Here is a 20,062-nt window from a genome sequence, read left to right as displayed (position 1 = left end):
CTCTCTTTTTCTCTCTCTCTCTCTCTCCTGCGTGTAGCTGTCTCTCCCCTTGTCTTCTTTTACTCTTTGTAAAAAAAGAAACCATCGAGATTTGCCCAGGGCGAACGAATAAATTAAATCCTCTTTTGACATTGTCCGGCGAATCACAATTTGTGTTTACGTTGTCAACAGATCCAACCGAGATAATACGCCTTCTGAATAGTCCATCAGAGAAGATTTTGTCATCAACAGATACATTCAAACTATGATCCATTTTCGCTACCATACGAATTATAGTATTTCAATATTTTTCAGACCGCTTTATTATTGCGCAAATACATAATAATACCGATCATATATATCGAGCTATCGAATTACGTACGCAATTTACGTAAAATACGATTCCATCGATTATTATTTAATTATCGATTAAAATTGAAAAAAGAAAAAAAATAATTAACAAGAGAAGATAGAATTTTGAAGGAGAAAATAAAATATTTATAATGATTAAATTTTTTTTTTTTCGTTAATGAACGATTAAAATTTATAAGAAAAATTAAAGGAAAAAAATCGATCAGAATCGATTCGATCCCTTAGGATCTTTTATTTTCTTCTTTAAATAACAAAGTAAAATGAATACATAGGTATATATCATACGTAATTTAGTTTGCAATATTTGTGTTGCAGAACATAAAGGCGTAAAGGATATAAGACACGCGTTCGCCTAAGGGTTAATGTAAATAGGACACGTGACACTTGAATCGAGGGATTCCTACCCTTATATATTCTTTTCAAGTACACTCGTCCAAAGAAATCAACCCCTCTATATTCGGACAAAACATACGAATAAGTACGTTTGAAAGATTTTGGAAAAATTATTGATAATTCAAAAACTTCATAATGTTTATGTTAGGTTAGGAAGATTTGTTTTTTTTTTCTACAATTTCAAATTTTTAATAATTTCTGTCAAACGATATATGCAGCTGCCTTTATTTATATCATAGATGACGCTACGTGTTTCTATTTTATTATTCACTATAGATCGCGTTTTTTATTTAATGTTATATTATTCGCGTAAATTTTCATATGGTAATGACGTCAACACTCAAAAATTCGGATTGAAAAATGTTTCTTCTATGAAAAGATAAAAAGAAAAAAAATAATAAAAAAAGAAAAATAAAAATACAATTATTATTCAAATATAAACAGTATAAAGATGATCGAAGACTTTAAACATAATTATATCAAATTGCATCATTTGTGTTACATTTTTGGATGTTGGTAACTCTAGATTGAAGGAATATTTGTCATGGCGGCCACAACTATGGCAAGAAGCTTGGATGATTGAGTAATTTTGGATTGGAACATACATTTATATCGAAGAAAAGTTTAAAGTTTTTGAAAATGTAGTAAGTAAACATTAATATTTTTAATATAAATTTTTGGTTTTATCTTCTGTTCGTTTGGAAAATGTTACGTCATAATTCTATCGAATATTTTAGATAACAACTGTCATTTCACTTTCAAACAGCTGTACATCAAACATAAGTATTAAATAAATTCTTTTTTTATTTTTATTCCTTTGAAAACGATTTTGCTATTTTTATTTGTATACAAACGTGCGTACGAGTGGGCACGCATTTTGTCCTTCTTATGTTTGACTTTACGACATAATATATACATCTGTTTATGTTATGTTGGCATATATATATAGTGCGTCATGTATCCTTTTATGTCAAGTCTTATCTCTCTCTTTTTCATTCAAAATGAGAAACATCGCGTTAGTATCATATTATTAATTTCTTAAATAATTAGAGAAACATTAGGACATTGATATTGTATCATTTTATATGTTATTACATCATTCAATTTTTTTCAAATAAATAATATTGATAAACGATTTTAACATTAAGTATTGTTTAATACAACGCCATTTCATTTGGTTAATAATATTTATCGATAATTTTTAGATATGGAGTCATTCTTAGCATTATTTGACCCAGAGGATGACAAAAATATTATAAGAGGCACATGGGATGACTCAGAGACTAAAGAAAATGATGTATCGGATTGTGAAAATTACAGTGCTGATGAAAATCAAGAAGAAAAATTACCACCAGAACCAGAGCAAGGCAATGTTGAATATAAATTGAAATTAATAAATCCATCTAATCAACGATTCGAACATCTTGTTACACAAATGAAATGGAGACTCAGAGAAGGTCATGGAGAGGCAATTTATCAAATTGGTAAAATTAGATATTTCTTTAAACGTTGTTTATAAAATATCCAGTTTATCATTGATAAATTTATATAGGTGTTGAAGATAATGGAAGATTGACAGGCTTATCAAAAGATGAACTAAAGGCATCTCTTAAAACTTTAAAAGAAATGGCTTCTAGATTAGGTGCGACAACTTGTGTGCTTCGTGAAAGAGTTGCCATTTCTAAATATAAAAATATTAAGGAAAAAAAATGTGATGGTGAGAGAAGAGTAGCCGAAGTTCTGGTGAAGAAATTACGAAAAGACGATAGAGAGGATCAAGGAAGTGTTGTTGACTTGAGATTGGCAGTAATAGGTGCTCAGGATGCTGGAAAGTCAACTCTCTTAGGTGAGAGGCTTAGCAGAGGACATTTAAGGTAGAGAAGTATACTTAAAGTTTGCTCTGCAATATTTATTTTGCTCATTCTATTTTATCCATTTATAATGAAGATAGTATATTTGAGTTATAAGAAGGAATATCTATTTAGGAGTATTAACGCAAGGTGAATTAGATAATGGTAGAGGGAGAGCAAGATTAAATATGTTACGACATCTTCACGAAATAAAAACAGGCCGCACATCGTCGATTTCGCACGAAATTATCGGATTTGATAACGAAGGACATGTCTTAAATTACGCTGAAATGACAACGGCTGAAGAAATTTGCGAACATGCTTCGAAAGTTGTTACCTTTATAGATTTGGCTGGTTATCGCAAATATTTAAGAACAACAGTTTCTGGATTAACTGGTAAAAGATCTTTTTAACGTATCCCTTCTTTTTATTACCTCGAATTAAATTAGATAATAAATAAAAAATAATTTAATGTTATAGGATATTCTCCTCATTATGTCATATTGGTGATTGCACCACCAATGAACGAAGCGTCACAAGAACATATGGCTCTTTGCCTGACATTAAGACTTCCATTTTTCATTGTTTTAAATAAAAATGATCTTGGGTTTTATGATACTCATGATACCTTAGTTCAACTAGAAAATGCTATACAAGCGCATGGTTACTCTAAACAATTATTATTATATAATATTAATAACAATATATCACAGTATTATGAAACAGATATTATACCAGTATTTACAGTCAGTTGTGTTACTGGAAAAGGTTTAGGAGAATTAACATCATTTATTAGAAACTTACCACCATCTGAAACAAATCCTACGGATTCAGATCCAGAATCGTGTCTATTCCAAATTGATGAAACATTTAGGTAAGAATTGTGTATGAAAATAATATCATATTATCTTAAATATTTTCTTATAATACATAGATTAAATATAATAGTATAAAAATAATAATAGTACTAGTATGTAATAATCAAAATATTGTAGAGTTGCTGGTTTAACTCAACCTGTTTTGGGTGGCTTACTTGTAAAAGGTGCAATTGCACCTGGAACACGATTATTGGTAGGACCTTTACCTGATGGTAAATTTAGCCCTGTAAAAGTTGCTAGCATACATCGTAACAAAGCTCCTTGTTGTTTGGTACGAGCATCACAAAGTGCCAGTTTAACTTTGGCACCATCGACAAACCATAGTCCACCTCTACCACATTTTCGACCAGGCATGGTTTTAGTTTCTGTGCGAGATAAGCCACATGCAACTTTATTTTTTCAAGTAAATAATGTTCTTTAATTGATCTAATTTTAATTTCATTTCATTTAAACTATTTGTACAAAGCAATATTTTTATAATGAACGAAAAATATTCATTCTTAATTGTATGTTTCAGGCTACTGTATTAATTGTTTACCATGCTACTGCAATTTTTTCTGGTTTTCAAACTACTGTTCATGTAGGTAACGTAAGGCAAACGTGTATAATTGAAGGTATAATGGATATGAAAGACAGAGGTTTACAAACAAATGACACAGCGTCTATATTATTTAGGTTTGTTAGTCATCCAGAATACCTTCATGTTGGAATGCGACTTTTATTAAGAGAGGGTCGTACCAAAGGAATTGGTAAAATCACACAAACTTTTCCTTTAATTGGTTCCCAACATACTATACAATAATTGAAAATAGATGACTATGTAAAATAAAATACTTATATAACACAATTAGTTAGATAACACATGTGCGTGTTTATTGTGTATGTACAGTATATTATTTTAAAGAGAGGTACTTGACTTTAAAGAGATCTTCTTTAAAAAAAGAAAAGAACGAAGGTAAAATGAAAGTTGCATAGTTTTAGAAAAAGATTAAATAAATACATATCTTCACGTTGGTAGATTTAAAAAATATCAAAATATTACTTTGCTATTTTCTAATAAGAAAATAAATTCAAAAAGACCATTTTGTTTAAACTTACTATAATTTAAATCATTACTTATATACAGAAAGAAAATTTTATTTTATTGAAAATATATTGATTTCTTTTACAATAAAATTTATAACGAAAACCTAGTAGACTTAAAATGAATAAGGTGTTACCAAGATAAATAAAATATAAATATTATGTTTTACTAAATAATAGTGTAGTATATAACAGAATCTATTTAGAATTTCAGTGTAGCATAGAGTGTGTTTAAAAAAGAATGTTACCATATATTTTTCGTATGTGTAAAAAATAATATGTAATATTATAAACACTACTTTTTCTCTGACATTTAAATTTAATATTTCTTTTTCCCTAAAATGAGTTCATTGAATCAAAATATTTTCATACAAATAAATTCCATTTAAATATTAAAAATTATAATTTCATATCTCTAAAAAAAAAAAGAAAGAAAAAAAAACACCAATAAAATATTATCATAATTAATTCCAAATATTCGAAAGCATAATAGATCTTTAAAATTTGGTACTTAATTTTTCTAAATAGATTCCTATTAAGTTGAGTTAAGGTATAGTGGTAAAAAAAAATAAAATGTTTTTAGATTTTATCACATTGTATCTATTTCTTAAACAGTTCTCAATAATTTTGTTTTTAACATATTTTAATTTCAAATATTAACACAAATTTTTATTGTCAATAATTTATATATCTATGCCAGTCTTATTTTTTGTTCAGATACAATAATTTCAGTCATTTTGTTAAGTTTCTTATTAAATTTATTAATGAACTTTTCATCTGTTATTTCAGCTTGACAATGATTTGTGTATTGTGTGCGTACCCTTTTTTGCAGTTTCTTTAAAGATATCTCACCTTTAACAGATACTATATTTAAAATAGTATTTTTCCAATTAAATTTAGTTGTTTCCAATGTATTTGTATTTTGGACTTCATTTAAAGTTTCTGAAATTACATTCAGATCATCCATATTATTTTTTTTAGTAACAGGAGATTCCTCTGCGTTCTTCATTGATGGAGAGAGCTTTCTTTTCTTAGATTTCTTTTTTTTGTTCGAAGATTCCAATTTCTCAGTGCAGTTGTTGTCAGACAATCCATTATTCGTATTACTTTGTTTATCACATTTATTTTCTTTAAATATATTTTCATTATTTTGATTTTCTGCGATATTATTATCCACGTTATTTTTCAAACTTTTATCTTCTTCCATATGAACTTCTACTTTATGATTACCATTGGGCTCTACAATTTAAATAAGATTTAAAATCGAGTAATAACATAATTTTCAAATATAAAATTACTCAAACTTACCTCTAATTTGTTCTTGCTTTACATTATTATTTACTGCCTGTTGATAAGCTTTTTCCATTTTTGCCCAAACACTTTCAACTACTAACTTATTTATTTTATATCCAAATGCATTATTAATAAAATTGATGAATTTGACTTTTTTCCTGGGAATGTTTTCACATTTTGACAAAGCTTGTAAAAAACTTTTTTCTGCATTAGACAAATCTTTATCTGTTTCAAGTACATTATTTACAATTTTAAGCCATTCTTGTTGTTTACGTTCACCCTTACAAGCTGTAGATTTTGGGACATAATCTTTACCACCATATCGTTCTGCCTCAGTTATACATTTTGTATGTTGTACATATTCCTGTTCCCTTAAATTGTTTTGACTTCAAATAGAATATATTCCAAAAATGGAAATTAACAAATACTTACCGAAAATCTTTTAAACAATCCACACATGTTAAATAAGGTTTGTTACGACACTGAAATTGATAGTGTTTAGAAACACGTGGTTTTTGTAAAGTTTCCCCGCAATGATTACAAGTAAAAACAACCATATTAGTTATTTTAATATTATACAAAAAATATTATTAAATAATACTATCAGAGAAAAATTTTATTTTTATGATATGTAATAAATCCTAATAAATATGAAAAATGCTAAAATCGCTAAGACGTTTTGAACATACACGAGCGGCTGCATAAATCGTACCTAATCACAAGGAATAGGTTATGTTAGCACACGCAAGTTTGAGTTTACGAATGTAAATCACCGCCATGAAAAATACGATTCCAAATTAAAGCATAATACGCGAATTAAAATATAACATTTCATATAACTATAAAATTACATAAATAGATAATTACAATATATTAAATTTCAGTGCATAATAATAATTTTTTACTAAATATAATTTTGATTGCAAATGATCCCTATTGCATGAATATGTAAAAACAAATTATAGACATCTTCCTAACTTGAAAAGATCATGAGTAAAAAAAAATTTTACAAGCTCTTTGTGACTAAGACATATACATATAAATTTTTCTTTTTAAGGCTATTTACTATTTTATGAAAATAAAAAGAAAAAAGAAAGTAAGTATAGTTCATCCTTTAACCTATATTCTTCATTCAAGAATTAGGTCTGTTCTCCTTAATGGAGAACAAATTACAAGATAATTTCCTAGTATGTCCATGGACAAACATCCTGTATATATAACATTGTAATAAACATGAAATCCATTTTATTACTATTCATTTTTAGCTACAACAAATTTATAAAATATATGTATTACAATATTAGAAATAAAGAATTAAAAGTAGAGTTAATTATAATACATAAAATAATATTTGTCAGAATATCAATTGAACTCTTATCTATTTAGTGAAAGCAAAAATTCGTTTGTCCCGGTAACTTATAGTAGATAGATATGAACAATAGATTCTACTCAGCTGCATCGGAAATTATTTATGATTCGACTTAATACATATCTTATTAAAATAAATTATAATTATTATTTGTATAAAATGTGAGTATAAATTGTTTAAAGTGTTCAAATTTCTTTCATATATTATAAAATTCAACTTATTCCCTGTGAATAATAAAATAAACAACTAAGTAAATAATTAAAATAATAAAAAAAAATAATTAAGTCATCCTTCTTAATAAATTCTTACATACTTTCTTCATGTAAATCTGATGTTCAGTCTAGCAGATTAAATTTTTATTTTTCTTAAAATCATCATTTTTATCTATATATATATATATATATATATATATATATATATATATATATATATAATATATATATATATATATATATATATATATATATATTAATCTTAGATATATATATATCTATATTAATCTATATATATATATATTATATATATATATAATCTTTTTCTTTTTTATCTGTGTGTACGTGTGCATATCATCAGTTATGTGTATTTAATGCATAATACACATTTAATGCATGAACGTGCAATCTTAAATATACGATGCTTACATGTATATTACATATTCGTCGTTGCTATATATAATATAGCATATATTTTTGTTTTAATCCACACGTAGTCATTTGTTTTAACAAGATAATAGGCTACAATTATAGCAAATTAATTTTGCCAGTTGATTTAATTATCAGAATTTATAAGTTATATTTTATAAAAGCTGGATATTATAAATATATGATATTTGTATTTCATTTTTAACAGATTGATAATAAAAACGTATAAAAAAAACAATAATTTTATGTAATATAAATACTTGAAAACATAAAATATATGAAGTAATAATTAATTTACAATCATAGAAAAAACTTGCATGTAAAAAATTTACACTCACATCATATACATCTGAACATTTGATTTTTAAAATGACTAGTCTAACAGCAGGATTTCTTTCTTTAAAACAGATTTTTATAATAATTTATAATATCATTTTTTTAATTACATTTGTCCCTTATATCTATCAAAATCATACAATCCTTTTTAAAGTTTCTGAAAACATCTGATAGTATTAGTAAAAATATCTTCTTCTACTTTATGTTATATATTTTAATATTTGTAATTAACTCACTTGAATTTTAGAACAAAAGGGAGAACTATAATATTAATTAATCTATCAAATGTTTTCAGAAAATAAATTGTTTAACACAGCATTATTTATAATAGTTAATTTTCTTTGAAATCTAAAATGTTCATTAAATTTTATATACAATTATTTATGTTGTGTGTGTGTGTATATGTGTATAAACATTTTTCTTTAATAATTTCTTCAAATTCTTTTACATATTATATTATAAAATAGTAAACTATATTATAAAAAAAAAGAAATTAAGAAAAAAGATAAAACTTATAAAAATAAAGAAAAGAAAATCATACTAATAGTAAATCAATGTTATTAGTAATATACACATTTTTTTAGTATAGTAAATTGTTTTGATAAATATTTTATCAAATTGATTACTAAGTCATACATACAAAAAATGAATAATTAATAATAATTGTCCAAAAAGAAAAATTCATTACACAGTATGTAAATACTTGTCATACGCGACATTGATTTTTGTGTTAATTAATTACAACAGTAATTATGATATAATGCTATTATATGAACCTCATCATATACATTGTTTCACAATAGATATTACATTTTAAAATCTGTAAGTAACTGTAAATTTAATAACAATTATAATTTTTCAATTCAAATTAAACTTGCTTCTGCTTGTTTCTTTTTCTTTCTTCTTTTTTTTGTTGTTTTTTTCTTTTTTTTTTTCTTTTTTTTTTTTCTTTTTTTTTTTTATAGCACAGAATACAAAAAAGATAGCAACAGTATTTGATTATAAACTAACACATCTCATTTTTATCTACAAAACTAATCAACTTTGTACGTAATACTTTGAAGGCTGTGAGAATTTAAATTGTTTAAGGAAAAATTTGAATGCAGAATGAAGTATTTTTTTCATATTTTTTACCTATAATATAATTTTTATTTCACAAATGCTTCCGACGGTATTCGTCCATGTTTGAAAAGTTCCTGAAAAGCTAAAATTGCATTTTCATAATTCCAGTGAACTTCCTGTAAACATTTCAAACTCCATTCTGAATTCATGTTCGTTTCTTGACTTAATGTTAAAGCCATTTTTTGTTTTACGTCTTCTGTTAATTGTGGCGATTGTATTTCTGATAAAGTTTTAGATCCACTTGGTATATCAGTCATTTGTACTGAGAAATTATCAGTGATTAATTTTTTACGTTGTTCTTCGGTGGGAAGACTAATATGCAATTGCTCGTTACAGATGCAATAGCCACTTCCTTTTGGTATTATGATAAATGTCCTATTGAAATAACGTAATTGATCACCTTTATTATTCAATTCGTCAAATAATCCTGTTACTGTGATTAACATCATTCCTTCCTGTAATAGTAAAAAAAAAAAAAAAGAAGAAGTAAGTTTGATTTATCAACTTATTTATATAGTATATAAAAAATTTATTCTTAATATTCTTCAAATAATATTAACTTACGCTTACAATACTGACATCCATTGTAAAGGTATTTAAGTGGTGCTTTATTCGTGGTAGTCCTATTATAAAAGATAGGACTGGTAATTTACCTTGCTTTAATAATTTCTGCCTTTTATTATTATTAATTATTCTAAACAAATTTCTATTCTCTGAAAGATATGCACTTAATCTGAAAATCCAATAATATACAATAACATTATGATCTATAATATATTGTAAAAAGTATAATATATTATAAATTTTTTTCACTTACTTGTCAGTATTTTGAGGATTATTTATCACTGTCAAACTGAAACGTGCATGCTCATCGTATGCATCTAATAATAGATGCCTATTTTCACTATCAAAAATAATAAAATATTGTTGCAAGAATTGACTTGCTATGTCTTGTGCTTTACTATCTGTGACAAATAATCGTTGAGTAGGAGGCATTTTTGTTGTATCATTGGCAACGTCAAATAATATTGGACGTGGTAATTCCATACCATCCTTTAAAACAGATAAACTTTTAGCAAAATCATTATTATATTTATACATAATTATTTTCTTAATACAATATAATATAATTTCTTCTATTATATACTCAATAATTAGATTATTTCCTTACCAGTCTTAAAAGCTTAGGAAATATTTTCCGTACACCGCTGTTGTTGAGAAAGAAGAACCAGAAACACAAAAATTCCAAGTTAGTTGTGATAACAAAAACATTTATTGTATTATTATATAATAAATTAGCAAAAAATGCAGATATTAATTAATTTTATTGATTACACATAAAGAATTGTATTTAATATAAAAATTGTTAATATTCACATATAAAATCAAAGATTAAATATTGACAATATTTGTAGAAATTTATCAAAATACATATTCTACATTCTTTGCCAAATGTTTTTCATTAAAAATAAAGAAAAAATCATGTAAAACAATACATTACCTAATATAGTCACTTTGACGAGACATATACCTATTGGAGACAGGATTTCCTGCCAATCTTAATTCTTCTAATTGTAATTCTTTTATAGCATCTAATTGCCCCATTTCTTTTATCTACAACAAATACATATATATGTATGTTTTTTACATTATATATATTTGCATTTTGTTAGATTTATATATATATATATATATATATATATATATATGATTTACCTTATTATCTCCTATATAAAGTATTTTTAATCTTGGAAATTTTTTATATAGTACATCAAGTTTTTCAATCATATGTAACTTGTTACCGTCTAGGTTCAATGCTTCTAACGTGGGTACATACTCGGAAACAATATCTAACACTGCCATTAACATAATTGGTCGAGATAGCGCACAAAAGTAATCCGCAATAAGGTCTATAACAAAAACATATTTTATACTAAATAAGTATTTTATAATAATAAGTAATTTAATAATTCCATGCAAAAATCATAAATTAATTGCTTGACCAACCAGGATCATGATGAAATTTCGATAAATCTAAAGCATTTGTTTCTGGAACATATCGTTTAATCATAGCTTGCTTTAATCTTTCTTTTAAAGCATCACTGATTTCACACTGTGGAAGTCCTAATTTAATTTTTACTCGAAGTTTAAATCCATTTGTTGTTGTAATTTTACGATCACAATGAAGAAGAACATTTGCTGCTTTTTGACTATCAACATAAAATGATGCTTCATTTCCTGAGGTCTTATACTACAAATGATTTTTAAAAAAAGATTAAAAATCTGGAAAGTTGAACTAATAGACAGGAATTATAAAATATCTATTATAAATGTATTTACCATTATAGGTACAAAAGCTTCTGAAGCAATACTATTAAGACTACTCAAAATATAATCTTTTGTATATTTTGCCCCAAATGGTATCTAAAAAATAAATAGAGATAAGTATACATACAAATAGTATATAAATAAAAACAATTACACATTAACTCGAAATATTTACCGTAATTTTATACCAGCTAGTTTCACCAGCAGGTAGTGATTGAGACATTGATAAGATACCACTACGAAGTGCTCTATGTGGTAAAGGACTATTTCTTCCTCGAGATAAACCTCTACTCCTTCTCCAAACAATAACTTGTCTATTGTTATTATTGGAAGTTCCTGCCATTGGAATATCATTATCTAATGTCAACGTTAAACTTCTTGATATATCTCTGCTTGATCTTCCTTGAGGTTTAAAAGACACACGACGTCTATTTCCAAATGTTCCATCGCTTGTTCTTCCAACACGATCATCATGTCCTATATGATACAGTATAATAAAATTTAACATTATTAATAAACTAATTATTAACATTGACAATATAACTGATATCACAATTATGACAAAATGCATGGAATTAATGAATACTCTTTTTTAGATTGGACATATTCTATTTGCATATTTTGCATATTTCCTATGACTTCATAAATAATTGATAAAACATTCAAGAGTTTATATTATTATTGTAATTATAAATAATACCAAAGTAATATTTGTCTTCTGGATTACTGGTCCTTTTGCCTCCTCTTACCCATACAGTTTTGTTAGGTTTTTTTGACATTTTCAAATAATTACATAGGATATAAAATTAGAATCACAAAACATTCAGTTGAGAATTACAAACGGAAATAGGTAGGTACAAAGTAAGGTCTCTTCTATTAACATTCAGTTTTCCGTCAAAGAATTCGAGTTTCAAATCTTAATTGCTGAATTTGTTTGTTTTTTAATAACTTCAGATGGAGTAATAGTTGAGAGTGTATGAAGCTTTTTATCAAATTTTTGCATGCATCTTATGAACATAAAGAAAAATAGAAAAAATGAAGCATGGTAAGTATTGTATTTGTAACAACACTCTTTAATACTATTATCGTACTTCGCGGCAGAGTCAATAGGCGGCGCATGAAATCTAGGAACATTTTAGCATCCCATCTAGTAAAATTAGTTTCTTTTCTTTTTAGTCTTAAACCCTTTGCACTCCGAACCATTTTAGACATTGGCTATCAGCTAATCAGCGCGCTACTTTGTGACAAACGTACATTTACAGATCCTCGTATTATTTAGTATGGTTTTGGAACTAACTAACATATTATAATAATATTGGACTTATATAAATTGGTTGAAATCAAGAAATGTATATTTGTAAAAAAATCAATATTTTATTTTTTATAATTTAGTACAGTGTGATAAACTTTAAAACACTCCCCAAAGTGCATTGCAGGCTGATTAGTGCACGTTTGACAATAATAAGTTGTTTGACGCCTGCCACCAGGTTTTTTCCTGTCAGAACAAATAATTCAATCCCGTTTTTTTTGTCCCACATCAGGAATATGTAGTTTATTTTCTAATCTATTGTCCGCAGAAGATGTGGATGGACGCATTCTCGATTTACGAAAAACACCCCTCAATTGGTCAATGAGTGCCTTGACAAACTTGTGGTGCGTCATTGGCGTTTCGTTACTTTTTTGTTTTGAGATACGATAAATAATGTATGAATTAATGACACACATTTCCAACCCCCAAAGAAATAAATTCTTCCACCATTTTAGTGACTTACAGAGAAAGTAATATGTTGAAGCGTATTGATCCGCACGATCCACACCACCCATATTTGCCATGTATTCTAACACCATTTCAGGCTTATTGACTGTTACAACATGTCCACTGCGTAATGTTCTGTGGGTAGATTGCAGTTGTGTGTTGTAATAATTAGTGAATATTGTGATAATTTTTTTGTCTTTCCACGCAAGAAGCGTAGTGCAATTCTTCCTGTATGCAACTGTTATTTTTCTTGAAAATTTCGGTTTTTTTATTTGTGTCGGTACGACTTTTCTATTAACTTGTATGGTGCCAGTAAGATGACAATTCATCTTTAACAATTCTTCTGGTAATAGAACACTGGTATAGAACCTGTCAGTGTACATGTGGTATCCTTTTGCATCGGGAATTCTGTCTAACTTATTATATAAATGTAATGGAATCCTGGTGATTACTGGAAGATCAGGCCGGGAAATGTTATCGGAAGTTATGCTGCCGTAGTACGGAAGTATTGTAAATAAATATCCAGTTTTTAAATCCGTTAGCGCATATATGCGTATACCCCATTTCATTGGCTTGTTCGGATTATAGGTAATAAATGCTATTCTGCCTTTGCATTTTACAATAGATTCATCCACAACGATTGCTTTATACGGTATAAAGTATTGTCTAAACTTGCCATCTATATATTCTAAATAATTGCTAACCTTTTGGATACGAGTTCTTATCGTCACATTTCTTTGCGTGGGTTTCTTCAAATGTAGCATCCAAAATATTTGCATAAATCTGGACCTAGTGAATGTTTCTGGAAAGAAAGGAATTCTACTATTGAAAGCGGTAGACCAGTATTCTTGAATATTTGGCAGTTGAATCAATCTCATATTTAGGATAACTGCGATGAATGCTAAAAATTCTTCTTTAGTAATATCGTGCCAGTTGTGCCATGTAGATTTTTGTGAAAGTTGTTCCTTTCTAATTTCTTCGTTGGCATAATTGTTCGTTTCTTTTATTATACTGTCTCCTAATTCTTCAGTAAAATATAATGTAAAATATTCTATGGGTTCTTTTACATTATTTGGTAGTTGTGATCCAGCTATTTTGTCATGTAAGTCAAATTTTATCGTGGCTGGAGGAACGCCTGATTCAGTGACATCTTCCCACTCTTCACTTGACGATACGTTGTCATGTTGCGGTGTGTTTTCTTTCGTATCACTTTCATCGCTATCGCTATCTATGCAGTCTCTTCATCGCCTTGTTACTTGGACGATATCACTATCACTGCTATCGTTTTCTCCTACAATTAGTCTTTCTAACATATCTGTATAAACGTCTATTTGGAGCTCATCTTCACTACTACTTGTGTCATGAGACTTATTCGTGTTTGAACATTTTGCCATTGTTCTAATTAAAAATATGAATAAATACATGGATTGAAAATTTCTAATTGTTATTACTAACTCACAAGATGATATTTACCAGAAAAAACTTTTACCAAACAATTTATTTATCAAGAGAAGAATCACTTTTCCGATTTTCTCACTCGTCATTAGATCTATCTATATCGGGCGGTGCTTCAAACCAGACTGAGTTCAGCATTAGAAATCTTTTCCTCCAGATTTAGACTTGCTTATTTATGATTATAAATCTCACTATATAGTGCGTGCTATGTTCGCATACCGACCTTTCTTCTACAAACTTGCCTTATCGCTCTTTTCAAGTGGCGCCTTTGAAGTGCTCGGACTGTCGTGAGCACGCCTCTCGTGTTCTCGTCTGGCACAAAACCCGCTTACATTTCTTGTATATATCTTAGTAATTTTACTATATTTTGATTTGATTTCTTGTGTCATTTCAAGAGAAAATTTCAGGGAAACATGCATGTCTCAAAAAGTTGCGCTGAAATAACTCAATTACCCGTAATCACTAATCAACTTTAATGTCCCATGAGAAGGGACAGCGGAGTGCAAAGGGTTAATCATCGTGGAATTAATTAAGACAAAATAGATTTAAATTAAATTAAAATAATATACTGGTATACTTAGTTTGGATGCATAAAAACATTGTCTTCTTAGTACCTACGTATCCAATCTTAAAACTATTATTTCACTATGCAATAATTCACAAAATCGCAAAAACGCGAACTTTGAAAAAAATGTTCAAAATAAAATGTATCCAGCGAGTAAAATTTGTCAATTAAAAATTTAATAAAACTCTCGTTGAAACATTAATCAGTATCTAAAATGTTTTATATTAAACCGCCGAGTGGACAGATATGTCTGCATGTTATGGAAAAATGTGTATATACTAGATTAGAATATTTAGAATATTTATATAACAACAAAACTAATGAATTTGATGGAAATTTTCAATATTTATTAGAAGGTTCTGCATATGATAAAGTTGGTCATTTTATATTAAGGTAATTATATAATTGTATTATTCTAATGTACACCACATTATGAGATGATTTATCAGTATTAGACTACATTCATACTTTAGATTAATAGCTTCAACATCAACTGATTTATGGATGTATTGGGTTCCAAGAGAAACATTATTATTGAAACATCGACTAGATAATATTATACCTAGACAATTAAATAGTCTTCTTCAAAGTATTATACGGCAATTGGATATGGTCAATCACAAAGAAAATGGGATAAATTTAAATATACGAAGAATATGTGTATTCTATTTACAATCTATAGTTTTTAAACATATTATGTCAAAAAATCATACTGATGATTGTTGCATTTTTCAATACAAAGGTATCTATATATATATATATCATTTAGACTACACATTTATATATATATATGTGTGTGTGTGTGTGTGCATTTTTTTAAACAAATTTTGTAAATCTGTTACTTTATTTTTGTTCAAGTAAGATTTGAGTTAATACCAGAATTAATCAAACGAAGAGAGGTTGATTTAACTGCTGGATATGCTATAGTATATTGTTCGCAATGGAAAAAATTATTGATAGCATTATTTAATACTTATTTAATACAAGATTTAAAACATATTAAATCGCATACATGGCATGTGAACAATGATGTTAGACTTAATTCTCTCAAGCAACAAGTTTTGTTTTATATATCACGAAATAGACCTATCGTTGGAAGAATAAATAATAAGAACATAAATTTTGAAGTACAGAAGTTTCCCTTGTGTATGCAACATCTTCATACAGTATTGAGGAAAAGTCATCGTCTTAGTCATTATGCTCGTTTGTATTACAGTCTATTTTTAAAGGAAAGTGGAATGAAAATAGATGACGCTATTCAATATTGGAAAGAGGAATACTCTAAACCACATACCTGTACTTCTGTTTGTATGCATAAATGGCAAACAGATGCGAAAAAATTTATATACAGTATTAGACATCTTTATGGTTTAGAAGGATCTCATAGAAATTATAAATCTCCCAGTTGTACTGTTATGTGTGTATGTATTTAATTAATATTCTATATCCTATCATAAACTATATTAGGAGAAGTAATTTTTTTTTTAATAATATATTCATTTCAATTTTAGACACAAATCCCAGGACCCACATATGAAGGAGGTTGTCCATTTAAAAATTTTGATTCAGATAGGCTTACTAATCTTTTGAGTACTTCATTAACAAAAGATGAAATAGATAAATTTCTTAAAATTATGCCTTTGCAAAAGCCAGAAATAATATGTACAACTTATTTCAAAATGGTACATAAAAATAGCGATGATGATGTCATTGTTAGTAGTCCATTACAATACTATACAATGGCAAATAATTTGTATTAATTACATTTTGTAAAACATACAGTAAGAGAATATTTATATTATTATATTTTCTTTAACTGATGCAATTAACATATTTATATCATATACTTTATGCGATAAGAATAAAGTTATATATAACATATAAATTGCTGCTTAAAATATGTATATACAGTATTATTTACAATATTATGTTTCAAAATATATAATAATTATAATTTGGAAAACTTTTTTAATCCATAATCTATAACTTCATGCGTCATACCATTTTTAACTAATATAGACAACACTCCTATTTTATTTAAATCAGATATGTTTCGTTGTTCATCATCAAAAAACATCATATCTTTATACTCCTCATTAGATAATTTTTTAATCCTAACAAAAATTATTTACATAATTATTAATATCTTTTATATTTTAGTTGCAAATATATTCATAACATATGCATTATAACATTTTAAAGAACTTACTGTGAAAAATGAGTTGTTTTGGAACCAGGATATATTTCCTTATATTTAAAATATTTTTCCCAATCTAGTAAGTTCAATAATTGTTTAGCACCTTTAATCTCTGAAGTGCGTGATGCTACGCCAAGCTCATATCCTTCCTCTGACAATTTCTTTAGTATATCAGGTACATCTTTATAATAATGTATAATCTGACCATGTGCATCTACTATTTCATTTTTTTTCCTAAAATATGTTACATCTAATATTGAATTATATTCATTTTAGAGTAAAAGTATTTGTGCAAAAAAACTACAGAATATATTGAAGACATGTGATTAGTATATTACAATAAAACAATTACATATGATTTCAATAAAACAAACCGTTTTACAAAAGGGGGTGTTACATGTGTATCAACCCAAAAAGGCCATAATGTATAGTCTGAAAATAAAATAGCAGTAAGAAAAAATAATAATACAATATTTTTATAAATTAAAAATATGCATTCTAACCTAAATCAAAAACAATTATTTTTGGTTTCTTTTCTGACATATTTATTTCAATTTATCTAACGAACTCAGCACGCTTTATGTAATTACTTAAAATTTATAAAAATCATTAAATTATCGTACTTAATAAACGTAAAATATGATATATCTTTGAACAAAATATAATAGTATTACGTTTATATTGGTAGTACTGTACAAATATTTGTCATTTATATGTATTCATTCGTAGATAAAAGTAGCTATTAAAAAAGCTACATATGTACAAATTAACTAGTTCCTTATGTCCTCATCGCCACGTAATATTATAAAAAAAAATCGAGAATTAATAGTGATTTTATAATGAATAAAAAATTTACTCTAACAGTTATATCAGTATTCTCAATAATTAAGAAACATTGAATATATTTGTTTTATTTACTATAACGTCATATATCCGCTTATCAAAATTACTTCACGGCACGAATCTGAGAAACTCAAATGCGTGAGATGAATAACAAAATATTACCATGTTTTATAACTGGTACAGTGGTTCGAGGTTTTGGTAGAGGCTCAAAAGCATTAGGCATTCCTACAGGTATTACAATTTATACATTTAAAATTCTATATATGTAATAACAATCTAAAGTATTATAATGTAAAAAGGAAAAAACAGATTATATTATCGAAATTGAAATATTTCTATTTTTTATAGTATATTAATAATTTTATACAATTTATTATTTATTATTGAATATAATGTAATTATATATATATATATATATATATATATATATATATATATATATATATAGACATATACACACATACACAAGTTGTATTAAATTAAATAAATCTATAGAAATTTCAATTTGTTCATTTCAATATGTTAATATGTTACGATATATCTGATATTTAAGATATTTTTAACGAGTTGTTATATACGATAAGATTTTATGATGATGTTATCTTAATTCGTTACCTCTGCAATATTGCGAATACAGATTTTTTTAATTTGCCGTCTACATTGATGACATCTAATGAAAGTCTCTATTATGAATATTTTCGCGCGTTTTGAAACTCATATATATATATATATATATATATATATCTATATATATATATCTGTATCTGTTTTATTCGTTTCTAATGTAGATTATTATTTTTCAGCAAACTTTTCAGAAAACGTTGTTAATTCATTACCTAAAAATTTTGATACTGGTATATATTATGGTTGGAGTGCTTTAGATGGAAAGATATATAAAATGGTTGCAAGTGTTGGATGGAATCCATTTTATAAAAATGAGAAAAAAGCATTTGTTAAGTAGCAAACAATATATATATATATATATATATATACAATTGAATTATAATGAAGTATATAGTATAGTTATTAATCTAATTTCATAATAATTTTTTCTAGGAAGTTCATATATTAGAAATGTTTCCAAATGATTTTTATGGCAAGGAACTTAAAGTGATTGTTACTGGTTATATACGAAAAGAAAGAGATTTTGCATCAATAGGTAAAATAAATTTTCTTTTCTTTTATATCTTTTATATTTTAAGTATTATAAAAATATTAAATATATAAGAACAAATATTTTCAGATGAATTGATAAAAGAAATAAGGAACGATATTATGATTGCTGAGAAAGAATTAGACAAACCTAATATGTTAGATTACAAATATGATACTTTTTTAACAAGTTGACCAATTTTCTTTTATTATAACAATGTCTTTCAACAATTAATTTTTACAAATATACTTATTGTGAAAGTTATATTCTTTATCCAATTCTTATATTCAAAATGTATTAATATATTTTATTCATTATCAATTTTAAGATTATAAAATAGTATAGAAAAAATGACAAAATATTATGTTAAGCTAATAAGATGAAATATTTGAATACATTGAATAATTTGAGATTAATGTATGAATGCATTATATTTAATATACATAAAA

General features: G+C 26.5%; 6 protein-coding genes across 10 annotated transcripts; 3 read left to right on the top strand and 3 right to left on the bottom strand.

The window, feature by feature from the left end:
- The first annotated feature begins 810 nt into the window (after window positions 1-810).
- LOC118449167 (GTP-binding protein 2) lies at window positions 811-4,675 on the top strand. The gene is made up of 8 exons (XM_035883409.2): window positions 811-829; window positions 1,271-1,388; window positions 1,950-2,228; window positions 2,297-2,590; window positions 2,730-2,990; window positions 3,075-3,468; window positions 3,590-3,875; window positions 3,990-4,675. The coding sequence occupies exons 3-8, from the start codon at window positions 1,952-1,954 to the stop codon at window positions 4,272-4,274; spliced, it is 1,797 nt and encodes a 598-aa protein (XP_035739302.1). The 5' UTR covers window positions 811-829; window positions 1,271-1,388; window positions 1,950-1,951; the 3' UTR covers window positions 4,275-4,675.
- A 473-nt stretch (window positions 4,676-5,148) lies between these two features.
- LOC118449196 (uncharacterized) lies at window positions 5,149-6,784 on the bottom strand. 2 transcript variants are annotated; one of them, XM_035883470.2, is made up of 3 exons: window positions 6,281-6,784; window positions 5,864-6,212; window positions 5,149-5,794 (listed from the first exon to the last, which is right to left on the bottom strand). In XM_035883470.2, exons 1-3 carry the CDS (start codon window positions 6,305-6,307, stop codon window positions 5,247-5,249), a joined length of 924 nt encoding a protein of 307 aa, XP_035739363.1. In that variant the 5' UTR covers window positions 6,308-6,784; the 3' UTR covers window positions 5,149-5,246. The 2 variants fall into 2 exon arrangements, with proteins under 2 accessions (XP_035739363.1, XP_035739362.1); XM_035883469.2 differs by having other exon boundaries at window positions 5,864-6,219; window positions 6,281-6,779.
- A 2,008-nt stretch (window positions 6,785-8,792) lies between these two features.
- LOC118449249 (nuclear RNA export factor 1-like) lies at window positions 8,793-12,722 on the bottom strand. Of its 2 annotated transcripts, none has more exons than XM_035883619.2 (10): window positions 12,345-12,722; window positions 11,820-12,121; window positions 11,657-11,740; window positions 11,324-11,567; window positions 11,033-11,226; window positions 10,818-10,930; window positions 10,488-10,524; window positions 10,134-10,369; window positions 9,887-10,049; window positions 8,793-9,771 (listed from the first exon to the last, which is right to left on the bottom strand). In XM_035883619.2, the coding sequence occupies exons 1-10, from the start codon at window positions 12,421-12,423 to the stop codon at window positions 9,343-9,345; spliced, it is 1,881 nt and encodes a 626-aa protein (XP_035739512.1). In that variant the 5' UTR covers window positions 12,424-12,722; the 3' UTR covers window positions 8,793-9,342. The 2 variants fall into 2 exon arrangements, with proteins under 2 accessions (XP_035739512.1, XP_035739511.1); XM_035883618.2 differs by having other exon boundaries at window positions 8,797-9,771; window positions 9,881-10,049.
- Window positions 12,588-18,402, top strand: LOC118449250 (uncharacterized). Of its 3 annotated transcripts, XM_035883620.2 has the most exons (6): window positions 15,439-15,813; window positions 15,894-16,162; window positions 16,279-16,841; window positions 16,932-17,201; window positions 17,581-18,066; window positions 18,347-18,402. In XM_035883620.2, exons 1-4 carry the CDS (start codon window positions 15,635-15,637, stop codon window positions 17,178-17,180), a joined length of 1,260 nt encoding a protein of 419 aa, XP_035739513.1. In that variant the 5' UTR covers window positions 15,439-15,634; the 3' UTR covers window positions 17,181-17,201; window positions 17,581-18,066; window positions 18,347-18,402. The 3 variants fall into 3 exon arrangements, with proteins under 3 accessions (XP_085516635.1, XP_085516636.1, XP_035739513.1); XM_085660509.1 differs by lacking the exons at window positions 17,581-18,066; window positions 18,347-18,402 and adding an exon at window positions 12,588-12,689 and having other exon boundaries at window positions 15,774-15,813; window positions 16,932-17,180; XM_085660510.1 differs by lacking the exons at window positions 17,581-18,066; window positions 18,347-18,402 and adding an exon at window positions 12,665-12,689 and having other exon boundaries at window positions 15,777-15,813; window positions 16,932-17,180.
- Window positions 17,217-18,316, bottom strand: LOC118449251 (magnesium-dependent phosphatase 1). The gene is made up of 4 exons (XM_035883625.2): window positions 18,121-18,316; window positions 17,992-18,049; window positions 17,630-17,851; window positions 17,217-17,534 (listed from the first exon to the last, which is right to left on the bottom strand). The coding sequence occupies exons 1-4, from the start codon at window positions 18,158-18,160 to the stop codon at window positions 17,369-17,371; spliced, it is 486 nt and encodes a 161-aa protein (XP_035739518.1). The 5' UTR covers window positions 18,161-18,316; the 3' UTR covers window positions 17,217-17,368.
- Window positions 18,403-18,406: 4 nt separating the features above from the next.
- On the top strand, window positions 18,407-19,984 carry Rfk (Riboflavin kinase). Its single transcript, XM_035883626.2, has 4 exons — window positions 18,407-18,691; window positions 19,264-19,412; window positions 19,517-19,619; window positions 19,704-19,984. Exons 1-4 carry the CDS (start codon window positions 18,595-18,597, stop codon window positions 19,805-19,807), a joined length of 453 nt encoding a protein of 150 aa, XP_035739519.1. The 5' UTR covers window positions 18,407-18,594; the 3' UTR covers window positions 19,808-19,984.
- Window positions 19,985-20,062: the final 78 nt, after the last annotated feature.

The sequence above is a fragment of the Vespa mandarinia genome, chromosome 12 (assembly GCF_050613455.1).
Source record: "Vespa mandarinia isolate Hongniang chromosome 12, ASM5061345v1, whole genome shotgun sequence".
In the NCBI taxonomy this organism is placed as follows: domain Eukaryota; kingdom Metazoa; phylum Arthropoda; class Insecta; order Hymenoptera; family Vespidae; genus Vespa; species Vespa mandarinia.
The sequence above is the reverse complement of the archived record's forward strand: the minus strand, read 5'-3'. Positions and strand labels throughout refer to the sequence as shown.